The sequence below is a fragment of the Dunckerocampus dactyliophorus genome, chromosome 2 (assembly GCF_027744805.1).
Source record: "Dunckerocampus dactyliophorus isolate RoL2022-P2 chromosome 2, RoL_Ddac_1.1, whole genome shotgun sequence".
Taxonomy (NCBI): domain Eukaryota; kingdom Metazoa; phylum Chordata; class Actinopteri; order Syngnathiformes; family Syngnathidae; genus Dunckerocampus; species Dunckerocampus dactyliophorus.
In genome coordinates, this window is record NC_072820.1 from 25,190,634 (window position 1) to 25,206,394 (window position 15,761).

At 40.8% G+C, this 15,761-nt stretch overlaps 1 protein-coding gene across 2 annotated transcripts in view; it reads left to right on the top strand.

Annotated features, from left to right (window-relative positions):
- Positions 1-11,940, top strand: part of LOC129173307 (xenotropic and polytropic retrovirus receptor 1 homolog) — a 52,570-nt gene extending 40,630 nt beyond the window's left edge. For both annotated transcript variants that reach the window (XM_054764095.1, XM_054764104.1), the window contains 4 exons: positions 1,080-1,246; positions 3,831-3,970; positions 6,782-7,003; positions 10,563-11,940. In XM_054764095.1, the coding sequence (XP_054620070.1) occupies positions 1,080-1,246; positions 3,831-3,970; positions 6,782-7,003; positions 10,563-10,617 (584 nt within the window). In that variant the 3' untranslated portion in view covers positions 10,618-11,940. The remainder of the gene's footprint in view (positions 1-1,079; positions 1,247-3,830; positions 3,971-6,781; positions 7,004-10,562) is intronic.
- Positions 11,941-15,761: the final 3,821 nt, after the last annotated feature.

Here is a 15,761-nt window from a genome sequence, read left to right on the forward strand (position 1 = left end):
TTATATTTGTATTTGTGTTACGCCATTTTTATGCTTGAAAATGCTTAATTTAGGCCAAGTGACGTGAAATTTGCTTAAATATCCATATTTTTTTTTTACTAATAATAGGCCGTAGTCATGATAATAATAATGTTTTTTTTTTTTTAAACCATGATAGAGTGAAGCAGCGAAATTCAAACTGTGAAGTGGTGAGGGACGACTGTATAATGACTGTGGCGGTATGTGTTGTAACTCTTCAGAACACACCTCATCCACATCTGCTTTGCCAGAGAATACGACATAAGAGAATAGTGTTGCCATTTTGTTGCTGTATTAGCAAATAGGGGTGTGCTTTAAAAATTAAAGGCAGGACGTGTTTTTGTGTCATATTTCGTCAATAATTGCATGCAAGCTTTCAATAAAGGTGAAGTATACGCCATGTGAGTTGAGTCACCTCCATGGATGCACTAGTATTGCCGTGCAAGGCAGGTCTGAAAGCTGCATAAACCCAACCCCTGACCAGGCACAGTGCCAAGAAGGCAGAAATTTGGGACAGTCCCCCATTGTCTGGCAACACCTGAACACACCCAAACCAGTGGTCTCCAAAGTTGTCTCCCGTAGGCCTGTGGCAAATTACAGAAATAAAATAAAACAAAAAAAACAGTGAAAATGGGGGAAAAAAGGCATAATGTAACTAGAAAAAGCTGAAATGTTGATACTAATAAAACACCAACATTTGTCTTAAAATATAAGCATAACTTTTTTATTTGGCCTTTTTTAAAAATGATAAATATCAAAGGAGCTCCCCTGGACAGCCCTGACATAAATGGACAAAGATAAGACAAAAGCAGTGAGCTGGCATTGTTCTACTGCAGACTGGAATTGTTAATGCTGCAATTTAGCCAATAAGGAACTTAGATATACTAAAAATATTCATTCACCCTCTTCACTCATACTGGCACTGCTATTTTCATTGAGTTTGTCTCTATAATATATTTGTCTCTATTTTACCTACTGAAAATAGAGGTCTCTATTTGTAACAACAAATGTCATTTTTGCTTTCTGCCAATCTAACCTGTCACCCTTTGATTTTTTTTCAGCTGACTCCTACGATGATGCCCAGATCTTCTTCTACTTGTATGTCACATGTTTAGTGGTCAGCTCATGCTACACGCTAGTCTGGGATCTCAAGATGGACTGGGGCCTTTTTGACCGTAACGCCGGAGAAAATACCTTTTTGAGAGAGGAGATCGTCTACCCACATAAGGTATTTACAACTGTTACTCATTTCTTCCTGCAGAAGTTTGTGTTTGGTGGGTTATTTCTCTGACAATGCTTCTGCCAAACCATTGTAAGTCTAATTTGTTAGTAACATGGATTTGTGTGGTGAGCAGCAAGTGACAAATTGTCATTGTGCCAAACATCATATTACGCTGTTGCAATTAACTGCTGTTTTTGCCATTTTTGACAATTAGGTGCCTGGCAGCGTCATCAGTGGAACACAAACAGTGACAGAGTTTTTTTTATGAGTTGGCCTTTATACACCTCAGTGATGCCATCCATCCAACTATTTCTCTCTGCTTTTGCGGGTCCGGTTCACAAGGGCAGCAGTGTAGGCAGAGAAGGCCAGACTTGTCTGTCTACGTCTTGCCTCCTGACCCCAACGGGTTCCCCCAGGTCCTTTGTCTGCCAGGAGTTGTCCTCCCAGTTAGACACGTGCAGAAACACTGAGGACATTTGAAAAACCTCACCTGCCTCCTGTCATTGTGGAGGACCAGCTCCTTACCAACTTATTAAATAATAATTTGTTTTATTTCCCCTTTCCCAAAATTAGATGTTTGTTCTTTGTAATATGTAGCCCCCTGAGAGCTAAAGATAAAAGAGTAAAAGACATAAAAAGGCCATTCAAAATAAATATATTATTATTATTATTATTATTATTACACACCAATAAACTACCAATACAACACAAAGGTTGTTAGCTGGTTGATGATGACTTGACTTGACACAAAACAGAAAATGTTAAGTCTGATTTAATTTCAGATAGTGAGAAAAAAATGTGTTTTTACACAGTGCATGTAAACTTCTGGTTTCAGTTGTATTTGAGTTCAAATCGTAATTGCAACGTTATTGTAATCCATTAAAAGGCCACCATTTAAAGTCAAGTTCATCAAACAATTTTTACTGACAACCATGGTCAAAGACTGTTGCTTTCTTCCGGTAAGATCTCACAAACCCCCTTTATTTCCCCCCAAAGCAATCAACAGTGTACACCAGCATTCTCTACCGCCCGAACCAAGTAGCGTACATAAAACACATACAGACACAAACACACAACAAAGTTGACTCTTAACACTCTCGTCCACACGCAAACGCAGGTTTTTGTCCTGAAAACTCAGCTTTAGGGAAACTCCGGCCAGAGTGGGTACTTTCAAAAACTCTGGGGGTGGCTTCAGGGTGTGTGTGTGTGTGTGCGTGTGTGTGTGTGTGTGTGTGTGTAAAACGGAGATTTTGGTTTCAACGGATGTGTTGGTTTCATTCTGTGCAGCAGTAGGTGCTCATAGTTGCACCTTATAGCACGCACAGGCATTTAAAAAAAGAAAAAGACATTCATGTTTCCTGGTCTTTATGTAAATGTTTGTTAATTTTAAATATAATGTACACATTGTACATGTAATCTCTCACTATATACAGAAGCATTAATATGCACACGACCAAGTCATGTGTGGTTGCTTTTCAGGCTTCTAACTGGCCAAAGTGCGCATGACAGCCGTTGAATGTGTTATTATATTTTTAAACCCCAGTTGTGTGGATGGATATTTTTTTTAAACACCAGATTTGTGTTTATCTTTGTGAAACTATCCATGCTCATTTGGACATTGTCCAAGGTTCAGCTGACGGCTGGATCTTTAGAATAGACTCTCCAAGGATGAGGTGTGTGATTCTCTCTAGTTAAACGACAAGATGTCCAGTTGCCTCGATTGAAACTTTGCGAAGCCTCCGTAATCAGAACACACCCTCCCTGCTGAAAAACAGAGCCTCCACACCAGTCTAGTGATTCTGTTCGTTATCTCTATGTAAAGGTTGACACTGTAAACAATATGGCACTGATTCCCCTTCCTGAGGTGTCGAATGGTTTGCTCAAACCTCTTCGAGGCAGACTGAAAGTTGTGCTCCACGGCCTCACTAAACTCCTGCGTTTCCAAGTTTCAGCCACCGCTGAAGCAGTATGCCACTTGTCAGATGTTGTCACTTGTTGCCACTTGTTACTTTCCAGCTGCCTCAAGACTCCTGCAAGCTTGACAAGCTCAATAAGATGCCTACTTCCGCCTAAGGGCCTCTTTTACTGTACCTCCAGAGTCCACTATTAGCTTTGTGCTGTGCCAACATCAACACACCACATAGTGACCACAGCTCTGACTCAGCAATAAGAATTTTGATCAGCATTTTGAATAATATCTTCCACTTCCGCAGAAAGTACAAAAATCTGCTGGAGATGAGAGTTGAAGATCTCATGATGAACATCTGATAAACACATCCACCGAGTCGTTGGATGTGAAAGCAGAAAGCAAATACATTTTGCTACACGGCTATTTTGTTACATAGGATTTTCATACCATATCATCAAAGATGGGAGGATGCCCAGTGGGATACAATGCGGTCGTTGGTGACCCAGTATTTGTAGTCTATAAGGGAAATAAACAGGCATTTCAACAGTATGAAATTCTTTGACAAGCAGATAAATGAGCTACCAAACACAACAGACAAACTTTCCAAATGTGTATAATTGAGCCATATGATCGTTGTTGCCATTATGCTCACACTTTCACATTTTGTGTGTGTTTCTGCAGGCCTATTACTACAGTGCCATAGTGGAGGATGTGCTGTTAAGATTCTCATGGATTCTAACAGTCTCTCTCAGCACAATTTCTAGCTTGCATGGTGTCTCTGACATACTGGCAACGACACTGGCCCCAATGGAGGTCTTTCGGTATGCAGCTTTTCATCCACTCATTTTCTTCCACTTACTGTATCAGGTTCCATGTTCTGGTGTGTGTATAGAACTGTGTGTTGTCAGCAACAGTATGTATTTTGAAACAAAGTAGACATAGTATGCCCCTCATCGACAGGAGAAAGGCACGCCCACGGTCAGTTCTCCATCACTTCCACAGATTCCCATCAACTCCGTTTGTGCTCTTGGGTTGCCACAGTTAGTGCATGTGACCACAGTGCATCTCCGAGCTACCATACGTTTAGAATAGTACATCACACAATACACACAGACACAAATAACCCTATGCATTTCAGGCTTTGTTAAGACATATGAAAGTCAAGTGTTTTTTTCACGTGTTATTTTTAGTAACTATCAAAAAGGCGAAAGGAAGTAGTTCAAGTGCCCCTCGATTTGCAACACATTGCAATACACAAGGTTTCACATCCCAAAAAGAGGAAGAAGTTTGGTATTTAAAGGTGCTGTCCCGCTTTGCCTCCAATCTAGAAAAAAAAGATAAGACCACCACCACCGGCTAGCATATGTTACCAATAGTGGTTTCAAAGAACAAACTGGACAAATGTCTATTTTTCACATTTCAAAGTTAAATCACATTTCATTTAACACAAATAAAACGAATGGTGTTCATGGCTTTCACTCACGTCCGTCTGGTATTGTACATACACACTTATGTACATGTCTGTGGCGTGTGCACATACACAAATACAGGCTCAGAGGAGCAACCGACAATTCCGATACTGCATCCTTGAATATCAGCTGATATAGATAGCATGAATCATACATACTTTAATTACTTGTTGAGTAGCGTGCAATGTTAGAAAAGGCGTGATCAAGTGATACAGCCGTCCCTTGTTTATCGCGGTTAATTGGTTCCAGACTCGATGGCGATAAGTGAATTTCCACAAAGTAGTATTTAATATTAATAAATTGATTTTTGATTTTTCAGACTTAGAGCATAGAAAACCTGTTTATAACTTGATTTTTACCATTAATAGTGCCCTGTAGACACCTATACACCTATAGTCACCTTTACACTCCTATTATTCTTTTGTTTACAACACATTGCTCACCTGCAATGTGCAGGCTACGATATCACTCCAGTGACACAAGAGACGGCTGTCATTTTAAACATAGCATGCTACCAAGCTAACTAGTTAGCCTTAAATTTATTTATTCAAAACTTAACAAAGGGTTACTTTGGGAGTGGGGAAGAAGGACAAAGTAAGAAGAAAAAACTTCGACATATCGGACATGCTATGCCTGACCCCATGCCGATATCAGTATTAGATTGGGACACACCTACTAATTACAGTACCTCACAAAAGTGAGTGCTGGTGGTCCAAGGTTTACAGTGCTGCAAGTTTCTGTGTTTCGTGGTTACATATGCGCTTTCATAAATGAATGAAAAACGTAATTATGGTCCATAAATAAGAGACTGGTTCGAGAACTAGTTACTGTCCGGTGCGCCGCGGAAGAATACACTATGGGCCTTGCCTACTAAAGATTTGCGTATATAAAAACGTGAAAACCTGTTGCTGTGAACACATCAGTAGGGGCATCAGGAGGGGCGTTTTTATTTGCCTGCTACGTTCTTGCTCATCCTTGTGGTGTGCTTGTGGCCGATAGCAAGCTGTTTTGTTCAAAAAAGCAACTGTGGATTCTCGATTACCTCCTCTATCACTTCATAGCATCTGACAGATGCTACAGTCTGTATTTTCTATTAAATAGTCACAAATAGTTCCAACTGCCAGACCATTAACGATAACAGCTGAAAGTAGCTGCCCTGTTCCCATGTATAAACGTAACACGGACCGTTTGTTGAACATCAGGAAGTGCAGGCTCCACACACGCTTTCCCTCGCAATTGAAGCAGTCAGACAACTGGATTGATAATCATCATGGTTCATGGGTTCATTTCAGATGCATGAATGTTGCAGTGGAAAGACAAGAACAATGTTGCAGGTTTATAACACTGTCCAGAAAATAAGGAAGGAAGGAAGAAAGAAAATAAAATGAATCAGTTTGAATCGATTTAGATTACCGTAGTACATCCCAAACTTCAAACACAATATAATGTTTTCCCTTCCCGGGGCCCTGGACTTATTGCAGCATCAGAAGCATGCAGGCGCAAAGGAACTGAAGTTGAGGGGAGAATGCGCGCAAGGCCAGCTTTGACAGGGAAAACTCACATTTTATGGTTGCTCCACCCAGCGTGCGTATCTTGAATGAAGGTGCGTAGTGACAGACTTACATGGAGCTGGGAGAATCCCACACAGCCACAGCCTTTTCCCCCTTACGTACATGGGAGAATAGGGCCCTACAACATCACAAGTTGCCCCTGGAAACTTCTTTGAGGCCTTCATGATGACATGATGGAGCTGGTGGATGTTAAGACACCTTGCACTCCTCCACCTTCAGTTTGAGGATGCCCCTCAGATGCTCAGTAGGGTTTAGGTCCACGACCTTTACCCTCAGCTTCTTTAGCAAGACCTTGGTCATCTTTGAGGTGTGTTTGGGCTCCTTATCATGTTGGAATACTGACCTGCATCTCACTTTACCAAGGTAGGGCATCATGCTCTGCTTCACTATGTCACAATACATGTTGGCATTCATGTTTCCCTCAATGAACTGTAGCTCCCCAGTGCCGGCAGCACTCATGCAGCCCCATACCACGACACTCCCACCGCCATGCTCCTCACAACCTTGAACATAGCATTTATTGCATATTGATCTCAACCTGCAGCACAGAACTGAAAAGAACTCCTGACAATCAAAGGTTTCTTTATTTTAGGCGTTTTGTGTGGAACTTCTTCAGACTGGAGAATGAACATCTGAATAACTGCGGTGAGTTCAGAGCTGTCAGAGACATCAGCGTGGCTCCACTAAATGCTGATGACCAGACCCTGCTGGAGCAGATGATGGATCAAGAGGATGGAGTCAGGAACCGACAAGGGAAGAAGAGCTGGAAACGGAGCTACAGCATGAGTCTACGTAGGCCAAGACTTGCCTCTCAGTGAGTCTGTCAGCATTACACAGCACATTTGCCACTATACAATGTTAAAAGTTGCAATGACGCTTACAGGATCACCGATCAAAACCAACATAAAAAAAATAATATGGCTTTCCAAATCATTTCATTCATGCCATTTAATTCAATGGCTTTTAAATCTTAAAGGAATCTTAAATCTTTTCAAGGGAAATGTCTATTTTTTTGTTATTTTGCCCATCATCCACAATACTTTTGTTATTCCATTTTCTGTGCATTCTAGATATTGAAACACTGCTAGCACAAGGCAGCTAATAATGCACACAATGGGGATTTATGTCACAGCTATATACACAGTCCATCTAACTGTCACTACGCCGGAAAAGTAGGTCCTCTGTGTTAGCTCATACGATAACACTATAGCTTGGTTGATATGCAGACCACAGCATGTAATGGAGCGCTGTTTTGGTGCTTTGTGGAGGGTATTTACAGAGGGTATTATAGGCGAAATAGGTGAATCCCATTACATACATGGGTCGTGAAAAACTGCTAGCATGAGGTGGCTATCTAAAACGCCAGAAAAGGGAAAGATGTGTGTTCTTGTCTCACGTAAGGATTGTTGATGATGGTCAAAATTCCCCCCCAAAAATTGGAGTGAAATATATTTTTACATTAAAATGTTAGCAAACTTCTGTTATCTTGTTAAAAAGCTGAAGCTAGCTGCACTCCTAATGAAAATTTTAAGGCCAGTTGAAAAATGGCAACAATTTACATTTTGCAGTATTGAATCTCAAAGAGGTTCTAAGTAGAGCTTCAAAATGGAAAAAGAAGAAATGGGAGTGAGACCAAAAAAATGTGAGTAATCAATTTATTGCAAACAAGCATTACAGTGAAATAGGCTGTTCATCAGCTGATCAGAGGTTTAAGACGATCGCTTTAAAAGCCACAATGTGAATTCAATGTCAATTTCTGTCATGATCTCTTGATGGCAAAGGCAAAAAAGCTTTCTCTTTTAACACGGCTCGTTCAGCTGCATAAGCAAGGCTTCCCATAGCATCCCATTGCTGCTGAGGTTGGACACAGGAAGACAGTCATTTGGAACTTTTTCAAAGATCCTGAGGGTTATGGAACAAAAGAGTCAAGTGGTAGACCCCAAAAAATGTCACCGGCCCTGAGCCAGAGGATCTGATTGGCTGTCCATCAAGACACGGGATGATCCACGGCCCGAATGAATGTTGTTACTGGTGCTGAGTGCAGTCCAATAACCATCAAACGGCATCTGCGAGAGGAGGGTTTTAAGAAGAAAAAAACGTCTTCAAAAGCCTCGTCTCCTTCAGTGCCACAAATTGCCCGTTTGGAATTTGCACGAGAGCACCAAATTTTAAGTAAACTGAAAGGTAGAAGAAAGTTTTATTCTCTGAGGAGAAAAAGTTTAACCTTGACGATCCTGATGCCTTCCAACGTTACTGTCATGACAAGGAGATCCCACCTGAGATGTTTTCCACACGGCACAGTGGAGGGGGCCCTCATGGCTGCAGATGTAAATCTCTTTGTGGTTGACGATTCGATATGCATATACTGCAGATACACGGGTTAAGATATGACTCAAAAACGATATATTTTAAAAACAGAAGGATTCAATAGTTTACAAACAATACGATTCAGTTCCATATGATTTGATTCGATTCGATTAGATTCAATTCAACGGTTACATTTGTTGATGTAGACTTAATCTTACAAAAGGAATAAAAGAAATAAACCAATTCTATAAAAGTGGCATTCTTACAGTATTTTCAAATGTGTAAAAGAGCACATCATATCCGCAAGCGTGCTGTAAGGCTGGGGTCCCCAACCACCGGGCTGAGAGAAACGTTCAGGCGCCGTGATAAAAAAATAATAATAATGATCCATCCATCCATTTTCTATACGGCTTCTCCTCATTAGGGTCGCGGGGGCATGCTGGAGCCTATCCCAGCTGACTTGGGGCGACAGGCGGGGTACACCCTGGACTGGTCGCCAGCCAATGGCAGGGCACATATAGACAAACAACCATTCACACTCACATTCATACCTATGGACAATTTAGAGTCTCCAATTAACCTAACATGCATGTTTTTGGAATGTGGGAGGAAACCGGAGTACCTGGAGAAAACCCACACACACACGGGGAGAACATGCAAACTCCACACAGAAGTGCCCAAGGGAGAATCGAACCCCGGTCTTCCCGATCTCCAGGCTGTTATTGTGTTGGCCAACATACATAACCACTCGACCACTGTGCAGCCCATAATAATAATGATAATTGTGAATAACTACATAAAATGTTATGTAAAGGGAAATACATTTTTAAAATATATGTCATGATTTTATTCAAAAAATAATGTAGTTAGAAATCCCCCAGTTTGTGCATGTGTTGTTTGTTTGCATGTTTGTTGAGAGCAGCAACTTGTCCCACTTTGTTCGATGGTTCTTGAACGCACAATCTAACCTTCTTGCACGCTGCACAGATAGACTACTATACTGTATTTTTCCAGTTTTCTTTCACCTCATACTTGTTCCCAAATGCAGATACTATGTAGGAATGCATAAAAGTAAAATTTGATGACCTTACTGAGTGATAATGGGATTATTTGTTTGGTGCACAACCTCTCTGGAAAAACTAACTCCAGGGTTGTACTGGTGGATGGTAGGTCTGTATTCATTTTGTGCTATTAATTTAATGTTGTCCCTATCTTAGTTTTACACAATACAGTATATATTAAGTAAGATAAATTAGATCGCTATAATGTACGTGTATACACGTGCTTAACGAGCTACCGAGTCCAGCTGTGGCAGCTGGATCATGTCATCTTTTTGGTCATGATGGCAGACTCGTCATTTCCACATAGTGCTTCATCTGTTGCTCCAACAGCATGAGTGCCCAAATAAATCAAATAAATCGTGTTCTAACAAAGCAATATCAACCATGCCATGTCAGTCGTATTGTTTCAAATTAATATTCATACACGACTCCCCATGAAATATCTGCGCAGCGAAATGACGGACACATACAAGAATGCAAAGGGACTCGGTGAAAGAATTCAGGTAGACATGTCAGAAGTATTATTTTCATCGGCTATTCATTTTGTCTGACGTGTAAGCACGGTCCTGCTCCTCACTTCGGCTCTGCGCAGCGGTCAGAGGTGTGGGCGGGTCTGGTCTATTTGCAAACAGACCACGCCTTTTAGCGCGCACAGACCCGTGCACACCTCTGACCGTTGCGCAAAGCTGAAGTGAAGCGAAGGCCCTTGCTCTAGTTTTAGATTTACCATTTAGTTTAATAACAAATAAAAGAAAATTAAAAATTTCCACCTCAAATGTGAAGAAAATGAGTGAGTGAAGTTGTGAGAAAAATGAGCTAAATGTTGAAAATATATAGCAGAAAACAGTTGGAGTGAATTTTTACATTCGGTACTCCATAGTATGTTTACTTATATTTAATCATTTACTTACCCCATGACCCTAATGAGGAGAAGCGGCATAGAAAATGGATGGCTGGATGGACTTCATAATGTCAGTTGTGACAATTTCTTATTTTCTCCTCTAGATCCAAGACCCGTGACACCAAGGTTTTGATAGACGATACTGATGATGACTCCTGACATCAGGCCACGCCCCTTGCCTGGGTCCAGAATTTATTCAAAGGTGGAAACTCGTCCTCCTAACCAAGGAATTACCCAGCAAGTTGGGCGTTGAACTCAAACACCCGGGTTTCAGACTCTCATGCTTCCAGAAACCCCAAATGCATGAACTTGTGCGCACATTCATAGAGAGACGGCAAACGAGCAAAATCAAGTGAAAGCAAAACTGTCACCAAATACTTTTGCGTTTCACTTCCAAGCATCAAAAATCTTACCTCACCCACGTGTGAAACCCATGAACACACCTTAAACGATGCCCACTCTTCAACATTGCTGTTTTTAAATGGTCCAGCAGAGCATAGACGTGACTCATGTGAGCTATCTCTGCTCCACTTGGATGCTGTGCTGCCATTCACAGAGAGACAACTTCATGACGACTCCTGTTGAGGACCAAAAAAGGCACCTGACTCTCAGGGTCACGCTTGCTTTTGGCGCGCAAACGCACAGAACAGAAGAATGCATATTTCAGAAAGATATTTGTGTTGTGTCCAGCTTCAGTTTGAATATGCATCGAGCTATGTATTTATGGTATGCATCGTACACACTCTTGAGAATAGCAATTATTTGTAACTGTGGTTATAAATAGAAAGTAGACCAAAGTAGAGTCTGTTGCTAAAAATTGAAAATATGAGGAAGTGTTGAAATGTTCTGTAAATACAATCCCATAAAAGTTATGTTCATAGCTGTCTAGTAATTCCCAGTCAGAAATGTGCAATAATGTATACGCAATCATATTTATAAGTGTATTACCTGATGCTGTTTTTGTGATTATATGCATACTGTATCCAAATTGATTCCCAGATGCAGCGTCTGAATTCAAACATGTTTTTTTTTTTTTTTTTTACAATAGTTAGACAATCTAAAGATATATTTTGGCTTGAGAACAAGCTATTTTGTCTTTGAACATTTATGATCTGTAATTTAGCCTTGTTTAAATACTAAATTGGGGAATGTTGTAGTACATAAAAGAGGCCAATGTTCACGGTAATTTGTGTACATGGGTGACTTTGCCATGCATAACTTCATAGCTTCAGGTCCTTTGTAGGCAGCGCATTTACTTTCATTCTTTAAAAAAAGAAACAAAAAAAACTATACAATCTAGCCTCAGCGCCCCAATAAGGGGACCATTAAAGTTTTTAATTGTTCCAGTTTCTGTTTTCATCTATTTTTTATTCCATTTGACTTTTAAAACTTTGGTACATGGTGTTTATTTTACAATAACATGTTTATTTTACATTAAGTGTCTGATTATAATGAATAAAAATGCAATCATTTCCATTATAACCAATTCATCAGAATCTGTAATTACACCCAACAAAAATACAAACACTTTTGTTTTTGCTCTTTTTCCTTGTACACAAAAGGCATATTTCTGTCCATATTTCAACCTGTCCTGTCCAGCCAATAGGTAAAATATTATTGTTGATGTCAATGCTCTTACATGCTCAACAGATTTGCTCTGCCAGGGAAAAGTGTAAGATACTCTACTCCTGTGAAATACAGTCAAACCTGTCTTAGCGGCCACCTTTATAGAACGGCCACCTGGCTATAGCAACCACTGAAAAATCCCCCGCAGCAAATTTACATGTTATAGACCCTGTGTATAGCAGTCACCTGTCCAACGCGGCCAGCGGCCACCCATTTTGTATCCCTCGGTCAATATCTGACCACATATAGCGGCCAAATTACCGACTCAAGTAGAAGCTTCATGCACGAAAAAGTTTTGTTTTTCAATCAATGAAGCCGTCGTGTGTAGACTTTAATTACTGAGTCCTAGCTCAGTCACAATCATTCACAAGATCCACACAAACTGTCAGTTGTTCCACATAAAAAAGGCGTCTTCTTTTGAGCTTGCTATTTCCTGGTCAAACATGTAACTTTAAGAGCATTTGCACCAAAACATTACCGCAAATTAGGCTGGGAACAGGACGTGCTCCAAGCGACGCTACAATAAAAAAAAACAACATACGCTAGCATGCATGCAGCAGCGGGAGCAAAACTGAGTTCGGTTGTACTTAATTGAAGTATTTTAGAATGTACTTACGTTATTTTTGATCAATCCTCATCCACAAATCCATCAAAGACGTCATCTTCTGTATTCGACACAAACAAAGCCGTCTTCTTTTCCGTTCGCTACTAGTCTGTTAACTTGTCAGTGTTATTCAGCTCCGAAGCAAAGAAGGAAACTTCTCCTGTTGCTTCTGCCAACTTTATTTATTGAACGCGGCCACCAGACAGCAGCTCAGAACACACACACATCTCTCAGCATCGTCTCTCCTTCCTGCTTGCCCACAAGGCAAAGGTTAAACAAGCCCCACTACATAGCTGTCCCGGCAATGCCTGTAAGAAATGACACCGTTTATTTCCTGGTGTGCACTGGTCAATACTGTAATGCCGCTTGTTGTGGGGAAGGAGAGACTCACGTCGCCGATGCACTTTAATGGCTTTATTAACAGTGGAGAACACTGCAGGACTTTACATCCACGCCAACATAAACACACTTCCCAACTCTCTCGAAACTCACAGCTAGCACTGAGCCTAGCTCTCCTGCTCGGGACACCCACCGTCACTTCCCGTCACTTCCTGATGAACTAAAGCTGTAATGACACTCTGCTGTATAAAAAGTAAAATATTAAAAACAAGCGTAAGACATTCCTAGCACAGCTTTGTTCTGTGGGTCATGGATATATTCTATCAGTTATTATTAAGCCTCTAGCTTCCTTTTAGTAAGTAAAAACCTTGGCTATGATTGCACTACATTGTCATGTAGACCTACAAAGTACACTTGGAAGAACAAGAGGTGAATAAATGTATTGAAACTGATGTGAAACTGATGAGGGTAGGATTAAATAAGCTTTGCTTCTTCCTACTCCTTTTTGGACATGCAAAATTGTGAATTGTACTATGTGATGTGCTACTGTTTGACTCATGCATGTTCAGGATTAAAACCATGAACCATGAACCATGATAATAACAAGTATAGTAGTGCTGTACAACTTTTATCCGCAGTCCGCAGTGCCCTCTACTGGTCAACATTATTATTTTTTCCCCCTTTTTTTTCTTTTTTTTTCCTCTACTGGTCAACATTCAAACTGGACGCCAACCTATCTATAGAGGCCACCTGTCTATAGCGGCCACTTTTGCAGACTCCCTCTAGTGGCCGCTATAGACAAGTTTGACTTAGCTTGTATTTGACTTGATTTGGTGTTTTATTATGATGTGTATTCGGAGTGACTGGAGGGGGGGGGGGGAAGAGAAAGGACAACAGGACTACATCAGCCACAGAGAAGATAAAAAAAATATAAATAATAATAATGTATTGTATGCATGGCTAGTGTGGAAAGTATCAACATGTTGACAAGCTTGACACACGAAACAGACCAACTGGACACAGCTCAAAAGATGCTTGACTCCCTGAGAACACTGATGACGCCACTCACATACCACTACGCCTTGTGCTCTAGTACCATCCATCACACCATGCTTTGTTTTAGTCGTTCAGACGTTTGAACAGTTTGCATTATCCTAAGTAAATTTGCTTGATCGGTGAGATAGGCCATGCCGTGCAGATAGTTTCTTCTTAATTCTGTATTTCGCTACGAAGCTCAGCTATTACTTGGCTCATAGCTGCTCAGGGATGCCTATGAAGGGTGTCTGCTACCGCCAGCTCTTTCCCTGGCACATGTTCAACTGTGGGGTTATACTGTAGAGCATCATACGTAACAGTAACCTCTGACATCTCAGGGAACTAAATTCAAGTCTTGGCTTTTAATTGGAGGAGTGAGGGGTTTGTGGTAACCCTAAGATAAAAAAGGACCATTCAGGTATCTCGAAAACGTCCCACAGGCCCAAACTGCAGCAAGGCACTCTTCAATTTGTGCATAGCGCTGCTCATCTTCAGATAATGTTCTTGAACTGACACGCATGTCTTTGTAATAAAACGGCTCCTCAGCCATGACTACTAGTGTCTGCGTGAACAACAGTAGGCTTAGTAATGTCAAAGAACGCTAGCACCGGTGAGTCAGTGATGAGATGTTTCGCCTTCTTGAATGCTTGCTCTTGTTCTGGACCCCAGGTGCACGCAACATCAGATTTCAACAAGTCGTTAAGCGGCTTGGTGACCTGACAGGTTTGGGAGGTACCTGCCTATGTAGTGAATCAATCCCAAGATCGTCTTCATGTCTGTGACGCTGTTTGGTGGTTGTAGCTCAGTGACAGCTTTGACTTTGGCCTCGTCAGGACGGATGCCAAGTTGTTGCTGACATAGAAGGCATTTGTCGTGGTTCAACTTTAGTCCTGCAACTTTCAGTGTGTCCAAGGTTTTCTGGAGTCTGACTTGGTATTCCTTATATGCCAACACTTTCTGCAGTGTCATCCATATACCTGTAGATGGCTGCACCGTCAAGGTCCTTCAGGAGATCTGTCATTTCAAGTTGAAATGTCCTGTCGTTCATTTCTTAGAGCCAATTCATTCATGACCGACACATCACTCATAGCAACAGCTACATTGCGACTCAGCAGGTTGGCCATGGTCATGGTTGAATTCGTTTTGAACAAATACTGCATGTATGCAACTTACACCTGAGTATCACACAACGCAGTTCACAGTTCCACATGTCCAAAAAGGAGTAGGAAGAAGCAAAGCTTACTTAAACCTACCCCTCACCCCTATGACATCAGCTGCAATTCATTTGTTCACTTCCTGTTTTCCAAATGTAGACTTTGCTAATTGTGAATACATAGGAATACATACGAAATATAACAATCTAGTGTGATTGCAGTCAAAGTCTATACATACTGTTAATCAATTATATAGCAGACTTACAGTAATGATAATAAATACATTATAACTGATTAAAGGGCTAATAGTTGACAGAAACAGTATGACAATGAGTTCATGGTCAGTGTAAGAGTGATTAGGCTTTGCATTGTATATTAAGCAGTGTGTTTCTCCTTGTACTTTGTAAACATCAACTGCTTGTACTGTTTAAAACCACTCATTTTAGTGCATTGTTTGACTTCCTTGCTCAATCTGTTCCATAATTTGATTCTACTTACTGAAATGCTGAAGGTTTTTAGCGTTGTCCGTGCAAGTTAAATTTTTT